The sequence below is a fragment of the Oryx dammah genome, unplaced genomic scaffold, assembly GCF_014754425.2.
Source record: "Oryx dammah isolate SB20612 unplaced genomic scaffold, SCBI_Odam_1.1 HiC_scaffold_3, whole genome shotgun sequence".
NCBI lineage: Eukaryota > Metazoa > Chordata > Mammalia > Artiodactyla > Bovidae > Oryx > Oryx dammah.
In genome coordinates this window covers 97060881-97079264 of record NW_024070187.1, presented here as the reverse complement: position 1 = coordinate 97079264, position 18384 = coordinate 97060881, and the positions used below count along the sequence as shown (strand labels likewise).

The following is an 18384-nucleotide window of genomic DNA, read 5'->3' as shown; positions in this document are numbered from 1 at the left end:
CATACTCTTACACTCTGCACGCCAGACACACTGCCCTTCTGTTTTCATTTCATGCTCTATGCCCTCCCTACCGCATTGGTCTGCAAGCCTGGGACTCATTCATCTCAGCGCTCTGTCTCACCCACTCCTACTCCACCGTCAGACTTCCACTTCACCACCACTTCCTTGGGGAAGCCTTCCTTTCCCCCCGAGTACAGTCAGTCTCTTGGATACTATTTATAAAAAAAAAACCCTTCTTTCCTTTAGTAGCACCCATCAGTTTGTAGTTGTATTCTTGTTAGTGACTTTCTTTGGCTGATAACTTTACCCCCCCACCGAATGAAGCCCTGGGACAGGTCCACTCCTGTATCACCAAATCCCAGTGACTAGCATAGTGCCTGGCATGTGGTTGGCATTCAGTAAATACTTGAATTATGGTCTGGCTTTGGAGTTGGTCATGGCTGCACTTGCAGGTTGGGGCAACAGTGGAGAAGCCAGAGATAGAAGCTATCACCGTGGGTTAAAATCACTATGTCTAAAAGTTTTTACAGAGGGATACAAAGATAATGTGATGGTAGCTAGAAGGATCAAGTAAAGGGGTTGGTTTGTTTGTTTACCCCCAGTGTTAACTGTACTCAGTTAAAAAACAATATAGAAACTAAGTATGTTGATAATCTGTAAACTGAGTATCAGTTCTTGAATATCTTAAAAGTGCAGTTTTAGCCTGAATGAATATTATGTTAAGGATGGACTTTTATTAAAAGGAGAAAAAGCAATAGGAAATGTCCCTGCTCCATAATATTTTTTGTTACCCTTTATATTGGTTTACTGTGAAATTACTACTTAAGTTTTCCCACTGAAATATCATCGGAATTGAAACAGAGAGAAATATGCTCATTGATTGACTATATTTTAGTATTACATGCTGATTTCATTAAAATTGGCGAATGTAAGTTATGCACACTCAGAGTCAGCTCTACGTCTGAATACCTCCATTGCTATTATAAGTTTTAAACAGTGAGCTGGGGGAGAAAAAAACGGCAGCAAAAGAACAAGGAAAGGAGATGGGGATGAGAGAGACAAAAAGAGATAGAAAACTGCTGTTTATTTTCAGGTAAAATGTCAGGGAGAGTATTGTCCGATCCTGCTTTAGTGGAGACTTTCAGTTGTGTTTTCCATATGTGTTTTTTTAAATACAATTTTTAGAGCTAAAGAATATTTTCACATGTGGCTGGAAAGGGACGGAGGGAGGATTTCTGAAGGAGGCCAAGTGGGAATTAGTGATAACTAGTAGGGAGTGAGCAGAGGGCACAGCTTTGGAGATACTGTGAAAAATTACTCAAAAACCTAAGGAGTTTTTGAATCAGAAATGTGTAGATGTCTTCATTAAGAGTATAAATATAATAACTGTATTCTCCCTTCAATTGTTTTTTCTTGTCATTTTAAAATATTATTATAAAAGTACCTTTATGCAACTATGTAGATTTTATATTGATTTTTTATTTGAATAGCTTTGAGCTATGGAAATGAGTCCTTATGTTGAATTATTCATTCAAAATGATGCCTTGAATTAGAGAAGCTGCTCTAATGGTATCCTGAATTGTTTCAGATTGCAACAAACCTGGATGACATATATCATTTTATGAGTGGTACATTTTTTGGTGTTCAGCAAAAGGTTTTGTTGAAAGAAAAAAGTCTATGGGAAATAACTATGGAATCACTTAGATACTTGACAGAAAAAGGACTTCTACAAAAAGATACTATGTATGGGTCTGAAGAAGAGTTCCAAAATAATTTTCGTATCACAAAGTTGGGACGAGCTTCTTTTAAGGGTAAGAGCTTACCTGAATCTGACTATGAATCTGAGGAAATGCATTGGAAAAAATAGAAATTTTCTGTAACTCTAAATTAGATTTGTAATTTCATATTAATAATAATAATCTTATCTTACAAACTGCAAAACTACTTCAATTTTTAAAAGTTGAAAAATGTTTTGAATTGCAAGTAATTTAGAATACTGTAGAAATACATGGAGGAAAAGATGAGCCTCCCTTCTTTATGCTCGCCTCCCCCAGCAGTCACACAATTCCTACAATTGCTCTTTATGCTCGCCTCCCCCAGCAATCATACAATTCATACAAATACAAGATTTATAATCATACAAATCTTAATATCCTACCAAGAATAGCAATAGCAATTTCTAGAAATTTTCTGTAAATTTCATAACAATTTTATATATATTCTTCTAAATATTTTGTGTATGTACATTTATGTTTGTGTTACATGTATGTATGCATATATACATATGTACTATATATATATAGCACACACACTTGTACACACATACATATTGAATAGTACAAGCATTTGGAAGCAGCTTGCTTTTCTCACTTATAAAATATCATGAGCATCTTCACACATCAGTCCCTTTAAATCTACTTCATTTTCTTTTAGTACAGTAGTCATCCATACTATGGATACGGTAATGTATTTAACCACTCCCCTATTGATAGACATTTACACTGTTTCTGATTCTTCTCTGTTATAAACAAGAGCATCTCTGTTCATGTACTTTTGGATATGTGTGGAGATGTTTCTTTAGGTTAGATTCCCAAGAATAGATTAATTAGGTCAGAAGGTATGTACTTATTAAATGTTGATGGATACTATAATATCAAAGTGACCTCCTAAGTTTTGTGCTAAGTTACATAGTAAGAAATTGTAAAGAATTTTTTTTTTTAAATTTATTTGGCTGTGAGGGATCTTTAGTTGTGGCACTCAAACTCTTATTTGTGACATGTGGGATCTAGTTCCCTAACCAGGGGTAGAACCTGGGCCCCCTGTACTGGGAGTGTGACAACTTAGCCACTGAACCCCCTGGGAAGTCCCTCAAGACTTTTGCTATGTTTAGGTAAACCAGACTTTCTTTAAAATCACCTCTTTCCTCCTTTGGTGATTATGAAAAATGAACTCTTTGTGTCTTTCTTTTAGGAACTATAGATTTGGCTTATTGTGACATTCTTTACAGAGACTTGAAGAAAGGTCTTGAGGGACTTATGCTCGAAAGCTTTCTTCATCTAATCTACTTAACAACTCCCTATGATATGGCTTCTCAGTGTGACCCTGATTGGATGATATACTTCAGGCAGGTGAGAAGATAAGATTTTGCAATACAAGCTAAAATAATTAATCACAATATGATTTTTATCATGTGATTATTCTTTTTTTTTTTGCTATTAAAATATACTTGAAATTGGGCCTTTTGAAAGATGAAAAGCCCAATTTCAAGTATATTTTCATAGCCAGAAAAAAGACTCAGATGATAAAGAATCTGTCTGCAATGCAGGAGACCTGGGTCTGATCCCTGGCTCGGGAAGATCTCCCGGAGAAGGGGAATGGCAACCCAGTCCAGTATTCTTGCCTCAAGAATTCCATGGATGGAGAAGCCTGGTGGGTTAGTCCATGTGAACTGCAAAGAGTCAGACATGACTGAGCAACTAATACTTTTTTTGGCAAGAGCATTTTTTGTTTGTTTCACTTAAATATTTTCTGTCAAATGTAAACATGTTCATTGTCAAAAAAATAAAGAAAGGTGCAGAAGAGAAGAAAGGACCATATCTGGTCCCCATCCCTTCAAGGTGGTTACTCTTGCGATGTGGGGACCACTACATTTTCTAATGCCTGAAATGTAAAGAAAACCATCGCTGATGGTTGAGAGTTTAATTACATGAAAGCTCTATCAGAGTCACACACGGTGTCACGTCCTATCACACCAAACCCAGTGATATTGATACCTGAGAAGGAATAATCATCTTTAGCACCAGGATCAAGGTGGAACTGGCTGTACCTATCACAAAACCAAGTGGTAGAGTACAGTCTACTATGATATTACTCTGAACAGGCGGTGGCAACATGCAGGTCTTCCCAGGTGGCATAGTGGTAAAGAATCTACCTGCCAGTACAGGAGACACAGGTTTGATCCCTGGGTCAGAAAGATCCCCTGGAACAGGAAATGACAACCTGTCCCAGTATCCTTGCTTGGAGAATCCCATGGACAGAGGAGCCTGGCAGGTTACAGTCCATGAGCTGGTCATGACTGAGCACATGCACACAAACACATGTATATAAGCAGTGCTGCTGCTAAGTCGCTTCAGTCGTGTCCGACTCTGTGCGACCCCATAGACGGCAGCCCACCAAGGCTCTCCCGTCCCTGGGGTACTCCAGGCAAGAACACTGGAGTGGGTTGCCATTGCCTTCTCCAATGCATGAAAGTGAAAAGAGAAAGCGAAGCTGCTCAGTGGTGTCCAACTTGCAGCAACCCCATAGACTTCAGTCTACCAGGCTCCTCTGTCCATGGGATTTTCCAGGCAAGAGTACTAGAGTGGGTTGCCATTGCCTTCTCCGTATAAACAGTGCAGTTACTTTCAAAACCTTTCCCTCCTATCCCTCCCCAGACATCTCCCGTATGAAACATAAACACAGTCCATGAAAATCATAGACCATGGTTACAGTATTTGTGGCCATGTCTTTAAGTTCATTCTACTAAAGTTTGTTATATTTTAATAATACATTAAAAGTATTGCAAGCTTGTAAGTAAAATACTTGTAAGTAAATACTTGTGTTATTTGTATTACTTATAATGCAATACTTGTAAGTAAAATTTGTGTTATTTTTCATAGATTTTATAATGATGAAAATGTGATATGACTACTAGATTTGGTTAATGGCAGACTTTTTAAAGTTACAGTTTAATTTTTCTCTATATTCTTTTTCTGTGTAGTTTAACCAACTCAGTCCAGCAGAACAAAATGTCGCTGCTCTGGTTGGAGTCTCTGAGAACTATATTGGGAAGAAAGCATCAGGTCAAGCTATTAGGAAGGTACGTACCATAGTCTTTTTTTTTTCTTTCCTAAATAGCTAAGTTCACGTAACCACAGTCTTTTTTTCTTTCCTAAATAGCTATGTTCACGTAACAGAAATTAATGCTGTCATCTCATCTTCTTTGTTGGTTTGATCGTTTTGGTTCACTTTTTTGTCTTTAATATAATTACCACTTTACTATTCAAAACATCTGCAAACCAGAAATTTAGGTATATTTTTAAAATAATGTTATTTCTGGGTGGTTGTGATGGCCGTTTTTTGTGTACCTTTGTATTTCTAAAATAGCCATGCACATCTAAGACTCTTAGCATAGGAAAAGGTCAACCTTATTAATCTATTTTTCTTAGGCTACTTATTATGGTTTAAATTATAACAATTGTAAAATATTTTCACAATGTTATAGAAAAGAATCCTGAAATAAGTTCAGTTCATGGGAGAAAAGTTTTCTAGAAACTTCTTCTTAAGCATCCACTTGGCATCAGGAATTCTAACATAAGACGAGTTTTTGGATTTTTGTTTTTGTTGGTGCTTTTCGTTGTCCCAAAGAACTACCAATGTGCTTGAAGTACATAAAGCATTTTAGTAGGTTGAAGCAGAGAAGCCAAGTACTCTTGTGTGATATCTTATATTTTTGTCTTTTAAAGTTAAGTCAACAAACAAGAACCAAGTGCTGAATACGCCACTAACTGTACAAGAAGTAAAAATAATTCTTTGGCAAACACACATTCAGTTCCTTAATTAACATAATTTTCTACCTCATAATAATTACACTTTTTTTTTCAATTTTCATTTTCTTTGGTAATCTAATCTTCATTGAAGCCTAATGATCTTACCTACCATTTCCCTGTATATCTTCTAAATTTATATAGATATTACTGTTTCATTTTGAAAAATGGAAGATGTTTTACTTACACTTGAATTGAATGGTGAAGCTGTCGCCTGTATTGAAGTATCATAAAAGTATAAGTGCATGGTACTTCAGTATTCCTGTTGTCAATATTTAGATTGGGTCTTTTATCTCAGAAGTGACTATTGTTTAGACCTTCAGAATGTTGAATAAAAATATTTCTTAAACCTTTTGTTTCAAACTCTAAAATATATTTAAAAAAAATATTAATCTGGAGCTCATTGCCAAGTAATAAACACTTATAAAATCATGTTGCAATAATGCATCTGTTGAAACTTGAATCAGAATTTATTTTTGTTACATTTTATAAAACAGTCAATAAATGTTTGTTCAATTTATAATTATTTAAATTATATGAGCATGGATTTATCTTAATTACAAATGAACGAGTTACTATTTTAATACTTTATAGTATCTTTTTAAACAAATTTCTAGAGAACATATTTGCTTAAAATCTACTTGATTTCTCCACATTGGAAAGGACCTTTTCTTTAAACATTTCTTGTAAAAGATCTTGAAATTGGCATAAAGTGACTTATCTCGCCGTGTAATATAATTATGTCATTTTTCTTGGCTTAGAAAATACATTCTAAGCAAAAATCTGCATTGACTCAATTTATAGTTAATAATGAAGGTGCACTAAAGTTGGGAAACTAAAAAGTGATCTTTTCCTAGTTGTTATTCAACTATCATGCTTTTTCAGCTTAAAGCTTTTAAAAGGGTGATCTAGTATCAAACATACAGAATCTAAAATTCTCACGTCCTTCAGTGTGCTCATCTAAGTTCTCAAACATTCTAAGTTCTCATCTTAAACATTCTTTTACTATAGTAGAGGATATAATTTTATTTTTTAAACCTCCCTTTTCTCTTTAAAGTTCATTCTTTTTTTTTTTCTCTGATTTCAAGCATGTGTTACTCAGTTTCTGAGTTAGCTTGGTATTAGCTATGAAATGCTTTACACAAAAAATAATCACTAGGCACCACAGGCCAAAGCATATATACAGAAGAGAAATTATCAACTACAGGAAGCATTTCTCTTTCAGTGTTTTAACTTCTGGAAACATTAATTATTTACCATGACCAAGTTTAAGTCATAGGAGCTAATATTTACTCTTAGTTTACAATATAAACAAGCTTATTATAACCCACTCCAGCATTCTTGCCTGGAGAATTTCATGGACAGAGGAGCCTGGTGGGCTGTAGTCCATGGGGTCGCAAAGGGTTGGACATGACCGAGCGACTAACACTCAGCACTATAAATTCTACAGTAAATGTAAAGGTTTCCCCAACTCCTTCTCTTCCCGTATTCTTTTCCTAAGGCTGCCATCACAAATTAGCACAAACCCGGTGTCTTAAAACAACAAAGCTTTATTCTGTTACAGGTCAGGAGGCCAGAAGTCTGAAATCAAGATGCTGGCAGAGTTGTTCCTTCTAGAGGCTTGAGGAAGAACCATCTTGCCTCTCTTGTGGCCTTTGGTGGTTGTTAGCAATCCTTGTAGTCACCATCTCACCACAGTCTGCCTCCTTCTGTCTTCACACCACTTTCTCTGTCACTCATATCCTCTCTCTCATAAGGATATCAGTCATTGACTAATGGGCTCAAGGGCCCCCTGTATATCCAGGATGGTTTCATCTCAAGATCCTTTGCTAATTACATCTGCAGAGATTCCCTTCCAAATTAGGTCACGTTCAGAGGCACCAAGGGTTAGGAATTGAGTATATCTTTTGAGGAGGGACAGTTCAACTCACTACACTCCCTACAGAAGGAAATTTAAATTGGAAACAGTTTGACATATCTCTTTTTTTATAGACTTGGAAAAAATAGTACTTCGAACTAACCTAAAGCACATTGTTATGACTTCGATTTATTTCTGGAGAACCACTCTGTCCTCTTCCTGCTGTGTGTAGCTTCATTCTCATTCCCTTTTGTCCAGTTTGAATGTGGTGTACATTTTAAGCAGGTCCAATACATGAATTTATTTGTGTCTTTCTAGAAGGTGGACAAGAACATTGTCAACAGACTGTACCTGTCTTTCATTCTTTATACTTTGCTCAAAGAGACCAACGTTTGGAGCGTGTCTGAAAAGTTTAACATGCCTCGAGGATATATACAAAGCCTTCTCTCTGCAGCTGCGGCATTCTCCTCCTGTGTGTTACATTTCTGTGAGGTAATTCCATTAACTAGATGATACATGCTCAGCACATCTTGATGTTTTGGTCAAAGTGAACAGAACTCTTTTAAAAAATATTTATTTACTTATTTTAATTGGAGGATAATTACAGTATTGTGATGTTTTTTGCCATCAATATGAATCGGCCACGAGTATACATGTGTTCCCTCTCTCCTGGACCCCCCTCCCTAGAATTCTTCCTGTTGACTTATTTTTCGGTTTACACTCTTTGTCCTCATCCTAAAACCGTTCTGTTCAAATCCCTCCACCTCTGCCATGTTTCCTCATAGTAATTTTGCTCAGAGTCATTGTTCGCCTCTGGCTTTACCAACTTCCAGAGTTTACCAAAGGGCGAGTCCTTTCTGAGCCCCCTACCACACATACTGAATTCTGAAATAACTTATGACATTTCAATTCTGCGAGTCTCTGTGTTTTGCAGGAGCTTGAGGAGTTCTGGGTTTACAGGGCCCTTTTGGGAGAACTCACCAAGAAGCTGACCTACTGTGTAAAGGCAGAGCTAATCCCACTCATGGAAGTGACTGGGGTTTTAGAGGTTAGTGACTTGTTAGCTCCCCAACTGAGATGATTTCAGCTCACAGAAAAATCAAGTTTTACTGCTGTCACAGAGTAAGTGGCAACAATAGCTGTATTACTCATTTATCATGGGAATCTTTTTTATTTGTTTTTAATAAATTGCTGCCATGGCCTCCCCCAAATCCCTATCAATCCAGAAGCAGTCCTGATGTAGAATCACATTTGTGGATAAATGTAACAGTAGAGACAGGGTGATTCTCCCCAAGTGCACGTGCCACCCCTCTTTCCTCCAAGCATGCATGTGTGCCGTACCTTCCTCCTCTCAGCAGAGACTCACCTTCTGACTCACTGTCAGTTTAGACAGTGCTAGTTGAAGGTGGTGGCCACTCGGTGGCAGTGAAGGTCGTTTACATTTTCTAAGAGAATGAAATGAAGGTTTCCTCAACTGGTTTCTCAGCTTTCTATTTTTGATCAACCCTTGTTTTCTGTTTATTCTGTTATTCAGTTCTTCAACCAGAGGAATTCTGCTTGGGAAAGCGTGCACACTCATGCATACACTCACATACACACTCCAGAGGTCCCTGTGTAGATAGTGAGAACATTCTAGGGATACTGAACTAAAACATTTGATTGAGAATTTGAACTAATGCCCCTCCCCCAAGTACCCTAAGGAGTTTTTTATTTCTGTTTATTTAATATTTAATTAATTTTTTTATTTTTTACTGTGTTGGGTCTTAGTTGGGGCATGGGGTATCTTCATTGTGGCACGTGGGACCTGTCATTGTGGCACATGGGCTTAGTTGCCCCACAGCATGTGGGATCCTAACCTTAACCAGGGATCGAACCCACATCTTCTGCATTGGAAGGTGGATTCTTAACCACTGGATCACCAGGGAAGTCCCCAGGTTTCTAATTTCTGATTGCTGCTGCTGCTGCTGCTAAGTTGCTTCAGTCATGTCCGATTCTGGGTGACCCCATAGACGGCAGCCGAAAAAGGCTCCCCCGTCCCTGGGATTCTCCAGGCAAGAACACTGGAGTGGGTTACCATTTCCTTCTCCAATGCATGAAAGTGAAAAGTGAAAGTGAAGTTGCTCAGTCATGTCCAACTCTTCACGACCCCATGGACTGCAGCCTACCAGACTCCTCCGCCCATGGGATTTCCCAGGCAAGAGTACTGGAATGGGTTGCCATTGCCTTCTCAGATTTCTGATTGCAGCACACATCAATTGACTTCAGCTGCACAGAAAACTAGCTCTCCTGCAGTCAGATTGGAGCCACCTAAATTATTTTAAAATTCTTTTAAAACACTTTTAAAATTCCTTCAGATTCTGATGTGTTATCTTTTCATATTTACTTTATTATCTTAGTTTATTCCTTTCTCTTGCAAGTGAATTTTTCCCTTCAGTAAAACACTTAATTATTTTTTCCTAATCCCCAATTCTGATCCTAATGATTTTTATAAATACTTTGCAGGGTCGAGCAAGACAGTTATACAATGCAGGTTATAAAAGTCTAACACACTTAGCTAATGCAAATCCTGAAGTGCTGATAAGGACAATTGATCATTTATCAAGACGCCAGGCCAAGCAAATTGTTTCATCAGCCAAGGTAAGAAAACAAGGCATTTTTTAATCTTTATGATATTTTACAGAGTTATCTCCTTATACTTTAGACATATTTACTATAGGCACAAAAATATATATTCACAATATGTGGATAAAAATAGTGCATATGTCATGATATAAGGTTTGTTAAAAAGAGAAAAAGGATCTCCTAAAAAATAAAGGCACTTTTAAGAGTTCATTGACATATAAGGAACTCTGAACTCATTGAATTCTGCCTCCTACTACTCTTGTAACAGGAGTCCTTTCCTCAGCATCCCCAACATCTGGTCTTCTCACCTTTAAACACCCCCACTGACAAGGAATTTACAACCTGGAGAACTAAGTTCTATTTTTGGACTCAGTGTTACAAACAGCATTCCAGTATAATGAGGCTGCCTTGAAATGCCTACCATGGTATCATAGTACTACTTTCTGCAACCAGGCTCTTCCTTTTCTCATTTGGTGGTTTTTCACATACTTGAAAGGAGATCCAACCAGTCCATTCTAAAGGAGATCAGTCCTGGGTGTTCTATGGAAGGAATGATGCTAAAGCTGAAACTCCAGTACTTTGGCCACCTCATGCGAAGAGTTGACTCATTGGAAAAGACTCTGATGCTGGGAGGGATTGGGGGCAGGCGGAGAAGGGGACGACCGAGGAGGAGATGGCTGGATGGAATCACTGACACGATGGACGTGAGTCTGAGTGAACTCTGGGAGTTGGTGTTGGACAGGGAGGCCTGGCATGCTGCCATTCATGGGGTTGCGAAGAGTCAGACACGACTGAGCAACTGAACTGAACTGAACTGAACTGAAAACAGCTCTTGTTGCCTCCAAAGGTTTCTCTTTTCTGTTTCTTTCACCTGTAGTCAACAGTCTATTCTTAGGTTATTCACTATCCTGGTTACACTTTGCTAGGTGCAACCCAGTTTGTCAGTACCCTCCTGCCCGCTGTGGGTAAATCCATTATGCAGCTGTTAGGGGTTATTTGGACTGCCCAGGTAGCTCAGCAGTAAAGAATTCACCTGCCAATGCAGGAGACATGGATTCAATCCCTGGGTCAGGAACATACCCTGGAGAAGGAAAAGGCAACCCGCTGCAGTATTCTTGCCTGGAAAATCCCATGGACAGAGCAGCCTGGCGGGCTACAGTCCATGGCATCGTATCCAAGAGTTGGACACAATTTAACAACCCAATAGCAAGGGATTATTTCCTTCTTGATCTCAACTATATTTCCATCCTTGTGGTCTAGAATTGTGTAGTTGTGTGTGTGTGTGTTTTTAAGTTCATTGTTACACTATTGTCATACGTAAATCGAACTGACTGAAAAGTAAGTTTCCAGCTTACTTTTTTGAAAGGCTCTCCCATTGTTTGTGGATTACTGTGACTGATCTTCACCACAGCCCTCTCAGGACACTACAACTTGTCCTAGTAGATAACGAGTTTTTTGGGTTGATAGGGTTGAAATTGTAGTTACTTCATTGCTGGAGCACCTAGCACGGTATTCAGCCTATAGTAGATGTTTAACAAATATTTGAATAAATAAATAAATGAGATTTAAAGAAATGAAGTGATTTACCCAAGGAAACATAGCTAGTCAGTAAGTAGTAGAGCAAGACTATAGTATTAGACTATATATTATTAAAGATACAAAGGGGAACTTCCATGGTTGTCCAGGAGTTAAGACTTGCCTTTCCAGTGCAGGGGGTATGGGTTCAATCCCTGGTCCGGGAGCTAAGATCTCACATGCCTCACAGCCAAAATACCAAAACATAAAAATGAGCAATATTATAACAAATTTAATAAAGACTTTTAAAGTGGTCCACATCAAAAAAAAAAAGTGTACAAAGGGAGCTGCAGTGTCAATGGCCAGAGTATTTAATAAGTGACTTTAAATGTTAAAAGTATTAGACAGCTTCAGGCACAATAATGTGCATAATGTTATGCTTTATATCAAATTGGTAGAGAGTGGTTTTTTTCTTCTATGATTTTTATTGAGCTTTTTGGTATAAAATGTTGTAAGAGAAATAATGCAAGTATTTCACACCAATATACACAAACCCAGCTGCAACAAATACCAACATTTGATTTCCATTGTTTTTAAAGAAAGGGGGAAAATCATTATTCAAATATTCATTGACATCTACTATGTACTAGGTTTAGAAATACTTTCTTTGTTTATCATGCTCCTTTTGAAATTAACCATATTAGTTTTAGGAGCTTGAATAAAAGTTTTCTTTGAAACACTGATAGTGACAGCTTATGGAAAATGATGCTGCTGGATTTGTGGTCTTTGAAGGAGAAGGTTTAACTCCAGGACCAAAGAAGATTCTCAGTCACTCAGAGCTTTGTGTGCAAAATTTTATTTTTAAGTGACAGAACAGAGAAAGCTTCTGACATAGACATCAGAAGTGGGTAGAAAGAGTACCTGCCTCACTAGTTTAAGTTGGGACTTATATACTTCTCAACTGGCTGCTGAGAATAGATAAAAAGAATGCCTCAAGGTTGTAAGAGTTCCACCAGACCCTTTCCCAAGGCATACATCCTGAAATAACTTTGGCACAAGATTAGTCAGGGAGAACGGGTCCAGGGCAGGGTCTCTGGGCTAGATACACTGTTGCTGTGTAATCAGGGGTACAAGTCTTGAGAAACAGGTTCCCAGGCAAGATTTTTAACAATTATAATCATTTAACATAGAGCCTAAGAAAAGCATTTCCACGAGTAAGACACTGTGCTGTGTGATCATCAGTTCAGGACCTATAGAAAGCCTAATGTATCAGGCAAGATACATTGTCACACAAGGCTTAAAGAAAGCATGAGCCAGCATGTTCATCTCCTCCTTCAGTTCAGTCCAGTCGCTCAGGCATGTCCGACTCTTTGACCCCATGGACTGCCGCACTCCAGGCCTCCCTGTCCATCACCAACTCCCAGAGCTTGATCAGACTCATGTCCATCAAGTCGGTGATGCCATCCAACACCCGGAGCTTGCTCAAACTCATGTCCATCAATTCGGTGATGCCATCCAACCATCTCATCCTCTGTCACCCCCTTCTCCTCCCGCCTTCAGTCTTTTCCAGCATCAGGGTCTTTTCCAATGAGTCAGTTCTTCGCATCAGGTGGCCAAAGTATTGGAGCTTCTGCTTCAGCATCAGTCCTTCCAATGAATATTCAAGACTGATTTCCTTTAGGATGGACTGGTTTGATCCCTAAAGGGCCCCAAGGTTTAACTCTCTCAATAGGTTTTTAAAAGATAGCATACTAAACTGTGAGGATTAATAAAATCTATATATATATGGTAACATTTTTAAGAACCAATTAAATTTTTTCAAAATTGTCTTAAATTTTATAGGTTAAAAGTTAATTTTAAGTGGTTGAGTCTTCAATAAAACAAACCTTTGAGAGTATTAAAGCTCCATTATTTTTGGTATACCAAATGCAGTGATCAGCTAAAATGGCTTTAAATGCCTCAGCTTCATTTACTATAATTGCTGTTCTTAAGTGACCGTTTTTCAATCTCATTATTGAAATATTTAATGTCTAGATTATGCTGATACATAAGGATTCAGGTATTGAATAGATGGTGGTAAAATGTTAGCAGTTCCCTAACAATGCATATTTTTGCTTCACATCTTGATTTTTTTTATTGTAGATGCTGTTGCATGAGAAAGCAGAGGCTTTGCAAGAAGAAGTAGAAGAATTATTGAGATTGCCTTCTGATTTCCCTGGTATTGTGGCCTCTTCTGAAAAGGCATGAAGCTGTCTGAGGAGCATTTTTAAGTATGAATTATTTATTGTACATGCATTTTATTAAAGCTCTCCTATAAGTTATAAATGAAAAAATATATTTTAACTATATATTAAGAACTGTGGCTAATGTTTGAATAGTCCTCTTATCCATACTTACATAAATAATTATGCATTATTTCTCTAATCAAAAGTCTGGCATCCACCACAAAGTGAAATCCAAGTTTCCCAGCGTATCCCCAGCCTACCTTTGCAACCAGACCTTTCATTATCCTCTTACCCATTTCTTTCATCAAACTGGACTATTTGCAGTCCCAGAATTTTCCCTGGGATTCACAAGCCCACTATTTCCTATCTGCCTTATACTATTCCCAGTGCATGGATAATTATCTTTAAAATGGGTTGTATACTTTGTTTCAACTAAAAATGTTCAAATACTGTCTCCTGTATGAAATTGTCCAAGTTCAGCCTTATCCCCACCCCATCCATGGATTCTTTCCTTCCTCTAATTATTGTGAGCCCCTCACTCATGTCCAGGTCTTTAATGCTTTATTAATGTCTAAAATCCCCTGGAGGGCCAAGACCTGTGTTATGGTCTCTGTATGCCACATAGCGCCTACACAGTTTGCTGCACAAAAGTAAGGACCTCTGTGAAAAATGAATTCTTACTCAAATTGATAATTTAAAGATTCTCTTTAAACACAACTTAAATATTACCTCTCCCCCTTCCCTTTTCTGATTCTTAGCTCAAATGTAGATGACTGGTTAAACTGGGAAAAGAGTAATTATTATTATTTATAAGTACTGAACTGGTTTAGTTAAAGCTTTCCTCACATGTCTGAGAGACATCCATTGGCAACTTTGCAGATAGATCCACAGTCTCAGTTCTCTGTGCCTCAACATTTAGCTCATTGTAATATGGGCACACCTCAGAGATGTTATGAGTTCAGTTCCAGACCACCACAAAAAAGTGATTGTTGCAATAAAGCAAGTCATATGAATTTTTTGGCTTCCCAATGCATATAAAGTTATGTTTACACTATACCAGAATCTATTAAGTGTGCAATAGCATTATGCCTAAAAAAAAACAACATATATACCTTAATAAAAAATATTGTTGAAAAACTCTAACCGTCATCTGAGCCTTTGCTGAGTTGTAATCTTTTTGCGACCGTAACATCAAAGATCACGTTAACAAATGTAAGAATAATGACAGAGTTTGAAATATTGTTAGAATTACCAAAATGTAACACAAAGATACAAAGTGAGCAGATGCTGTTGGAAAAATGATGCCAATAAAATTAGAGTAATTTGACCAAGGTCCTCTACTATTGATATTTGTTGCAAAGCAGGGACTTCGGACCTCAGTTCAGTTTAGTTCAGTCGCTTAGTCGTGTCCGACTCTTTGCAGCCCCATGAATCGCAGCACGCCAGGCCTCCCTGTCCATCACCAACTCCCGGAGTTCACCCAAACTCATGGACGATCCCAATCTGAAGTCCATGCATGCATGCTCAGCCCTGTCGACTCTTTGCAACTGCACAGACTGTAGCCCACCAGGGTCCTCCATCCCTGGGATTTCCCAGGCAAGAATACTGGAGTGGATTGCCATTTCCTCCTCCAGGGGATCTTCCTGACCCAGGGATCAAACCTGCATCTCCTGCACTGGCAGGCAGGTTCTTTACCACTGAGCTGCCTGGGACACCAAAGTCTGTGCACTTAACCATTATACAGTCTGGCCTTGGTAGAATTTTCCCTATTTTGTCCTTCCTGGGTGTCTCTTTCACCTGACCTTGATTTTGTCTCCAGCATGACATCACATCACCACACCTCATGCCCTCGTGTGAGGTACAGGACAGCATCCTAATGCCCTGGTGAAGTCCCGGGTTGCACTGCATGTATTCTATTTGTTGCAGCTAAAAAGTTGTAAGAGAGCAGCTGGCTGCCTGCTGGCTGCTTGGACTCAGCCATGAGGTTGTCCACAGTCCACTGGTCCACAGTTGAGTCTTCAGTGTTTTAAAATCTAGACACCCCAGCTGTATTAGTTTGCCCAAGTGAGTAAGTCTATAAGTAAGCCCTGATTCTTGCTAATCAATTTATGAGGCTGATATATAGTTTATTTTAGTAACTTATTAAGATTAGAGGCAGCAGGTTGGAGGAATACCTTTTCAGAAACTAGAAAACCTGTGCCTGCAGTTTGGGACCATCTGCCCTGCCCCCAGTCAGTGTGTCAGTAAGGTGAGCCAACTGAAAGTGTACCAAGGGTAGTGATGGCTGATCAGCCCTAAAAGATTTTAAAATATAAAGAAATTGACAGTTCAGCTCTAGAGAAGAAAAGTAGATTAGTGGGAACACAATAGAGAATAAAAATGGATTCAAAGACACTTAAGAATTAAATGTGTAATAAGCATGGCCAACCTAGATAACATATTGAAAAGCAGAGACGTTACTTTGCCAACAAAGGTCCATCTAGTCAAGGCTATGGTTTTTCCAGTGGTCATGTATGGATGTGAGAGTTGGACTGTGAAGAAAGCTGAGTGCCAAAGAATTGATGCTTTTGAACTGTGGTGTTGGAGAAGACTCTTGAGAGTCCCTTGGACTGCAAGGAGATCCAACCAGTCCATTCTGAAGGAGATCAGTCCTGGGTGTTCTTTGGAAGGACTGATGCTAAAGCTGAAACTCCAGTACTTTGGCCACCTCATGTGAAGAGTTGACTCATTGGAAAAGACTCTGATGCTGGGAGGGATTGGGGGCAGGAGGAGAAGGGGACGACAGAGGATGAGATGGCTGGATGGCATCACGGACTCGATGGACGTGAGTTTGAGTGAACTCCGGAAGATGGTGATGGACAGGGGGGCCTGGCGTGCTGCGATTCATGGGGTCGCAAAGAGTCGGACACGACTGAGCAACTGAACTGAACTGAACTGAAGCGTGGTTTTTCAGTTTTGATTGATAGAAACCCAGGTATATCTAGCTTAAACAAAAAAGAAAATATAGTGGCCACATTCTTAAACCATGACAACAATCACACTGGTCTCGGAGCAACTGGAACCAGAGACTAGCCTCTCAGGGCTTGCCACCTCTTCTTTGTTAGGCAACTCTAGACCGACTGACTCAGTGGCTTCAAGATAAAAGCAGAAAGAACTCTCTGCTGCCGTCCCAGGTGGAGAAATCCCTGAAGAGATTCTGTTTGGTCTAATTGGTCCTTCGCCCACCTCTGAGGCCAAGATCAAGAATTTTTGCTTTGTGTTAGTTTTTTCAGAAGTTGGAGGGAAGGAGTGGTGTGCAAAGAAGTACAGAGAACACTTAAGTCACAGTGGAGAAGATGGATCACTCCAAGAATGGCTTTCAAACGACACCTGCATCACGTTTTAGGAAAATATTCAGCTGAATTTCAACCTGTGTTCTTAAACCAACTTAAGTTTTAGGTAAAATGAGACGATCTGAATGTGGACTTCTTGGTGGTGTCATCTGACTTCTCTGAAGCATCAAGAAGTCCACCTATAGTTCCCTTGAATTGCGCTTCAACACATTAAAATTTTAGCAATTCTTGTGTTGCTGTCCAGTTTTCCTTTTTGGATTTTTTTTCAAGCTATGAGCAAGATTGCCCATTTCTAGAGTGCTTAACTTCACAACGACCTTTCTTATGTCCTAGCTTTTTTGGATTTGCATTATGAGCTTAAACAATCACCACCAAAAGAAAAAAAAAAGAATTTTTTTTTTCTATTGGGTACAGCAAATTTTTGATCAAGTTTAAGCATTTCAAATGCAGCTATCCTCTCAACAAATATCCAAACTGCTATTTTTTTCAGGAAGGACTAAGAATCACTGCAGCTTTTGGATTCCATACCAATATGATAAAAAGTAGTACAAAGACATGTAAGTATTGTTATACTTAGTTTTCTTTGACAATTTCCAGTAATTTAGAATGGTGGTGGTGGTGATGGTGAAGTCGCTCAGTCGTGTCCGACTCTTTGTGACCCCGTGGACTGTAACCTACTAGGCTTCTCCATCCATGGGATTCTCCAGGCAAGAATACTGGAGTGGATTGCCATTTCCTTCTCCAGGGGATCTTCCCGACCCAGGGATCAAACCCGGGTCTCCCGCATTGCAGGCAGACGCTTTAACCTCTGAGCCACCAGGGAAGCCCTAATCATACTGATGAATTTGCATTTTCTTTTGTTACTGTCAATGATAATAAGGATGACAATAAACCACCATTTATTGAGGGCTTACACAGATGTGAGAGTTAGACTGTGAAGAAAGCTGAGCACCGAAGAATTGATGCTTTTGAACTGTGGTGTTGGAGAAGACTCTTGAGAGGCCCTTGGACTGCAAGGAGATCCAACCAGACCATTCTGAAGGAGATCAGCCCTGGGATTTCTTTGGAGGGAATGATGCTAAAGCTGAAACTCCAGTACTTTGGCCACCTCATGTGAAGAGTTGACTCGTTGGAAAAGACTCTGATGCTGGGAGGGATTAGGGGCAGGAGGAGAAGGGGACGACCAAGGATGAGATGGCTGGATGGCATCACTGACTCGATGGACGTGAATCTGAGTGAACTCCGGG

At 39.0% G+C, this 18384-nt stretch overlaps 1 protein-coding gene across 6 annotated transcripts in view; it reads left to right on the top strand.

Annotated features, from left to right (window-relative positions):
• HELQ (helicase, POLQ like) overlaps positions 1–15137 on the top strand; it is a 41849-nt gene extending 26712 nt beyond the window's left edge. For 4 of the 6 annotated variants that reach the window (XM_040237245.1, XM_040237244.1, XM_040237248.1 and 1 more), the window contains 7 exons: positions 1589–1811; positions 2971–3128; positions 4760–4858; positions 7762–7935; positions 8378–8491; positions 9946–10080; positions 13723–15137. In XM_040237245.1, coding sequence (XP_040093179.1) covers positions 1589–1811; positions 2971–3128; positions 4760–4858; positions 7762–7935; positions 8378–8491; positions 9946–10080; positions 13723–13827 — 1008 coding nt within the window. In that variant the 3' untranslated portion in view covers positions 13828–15137. Of the gene's footprint in view, positions 1–1588; positions 1812–2970; positions 3129–4759; positions 4859–7761; positions 7936–8377; positions 8492–9945; positions 10081–13722 lie in introns of those variants that run through there. The other 2 variants (XM_040237246.1, XM_040237247.1) reach the window with 2 other exon arrangements.
• Positions 15138–18384: the final 3247 nt, after the last annotated feature.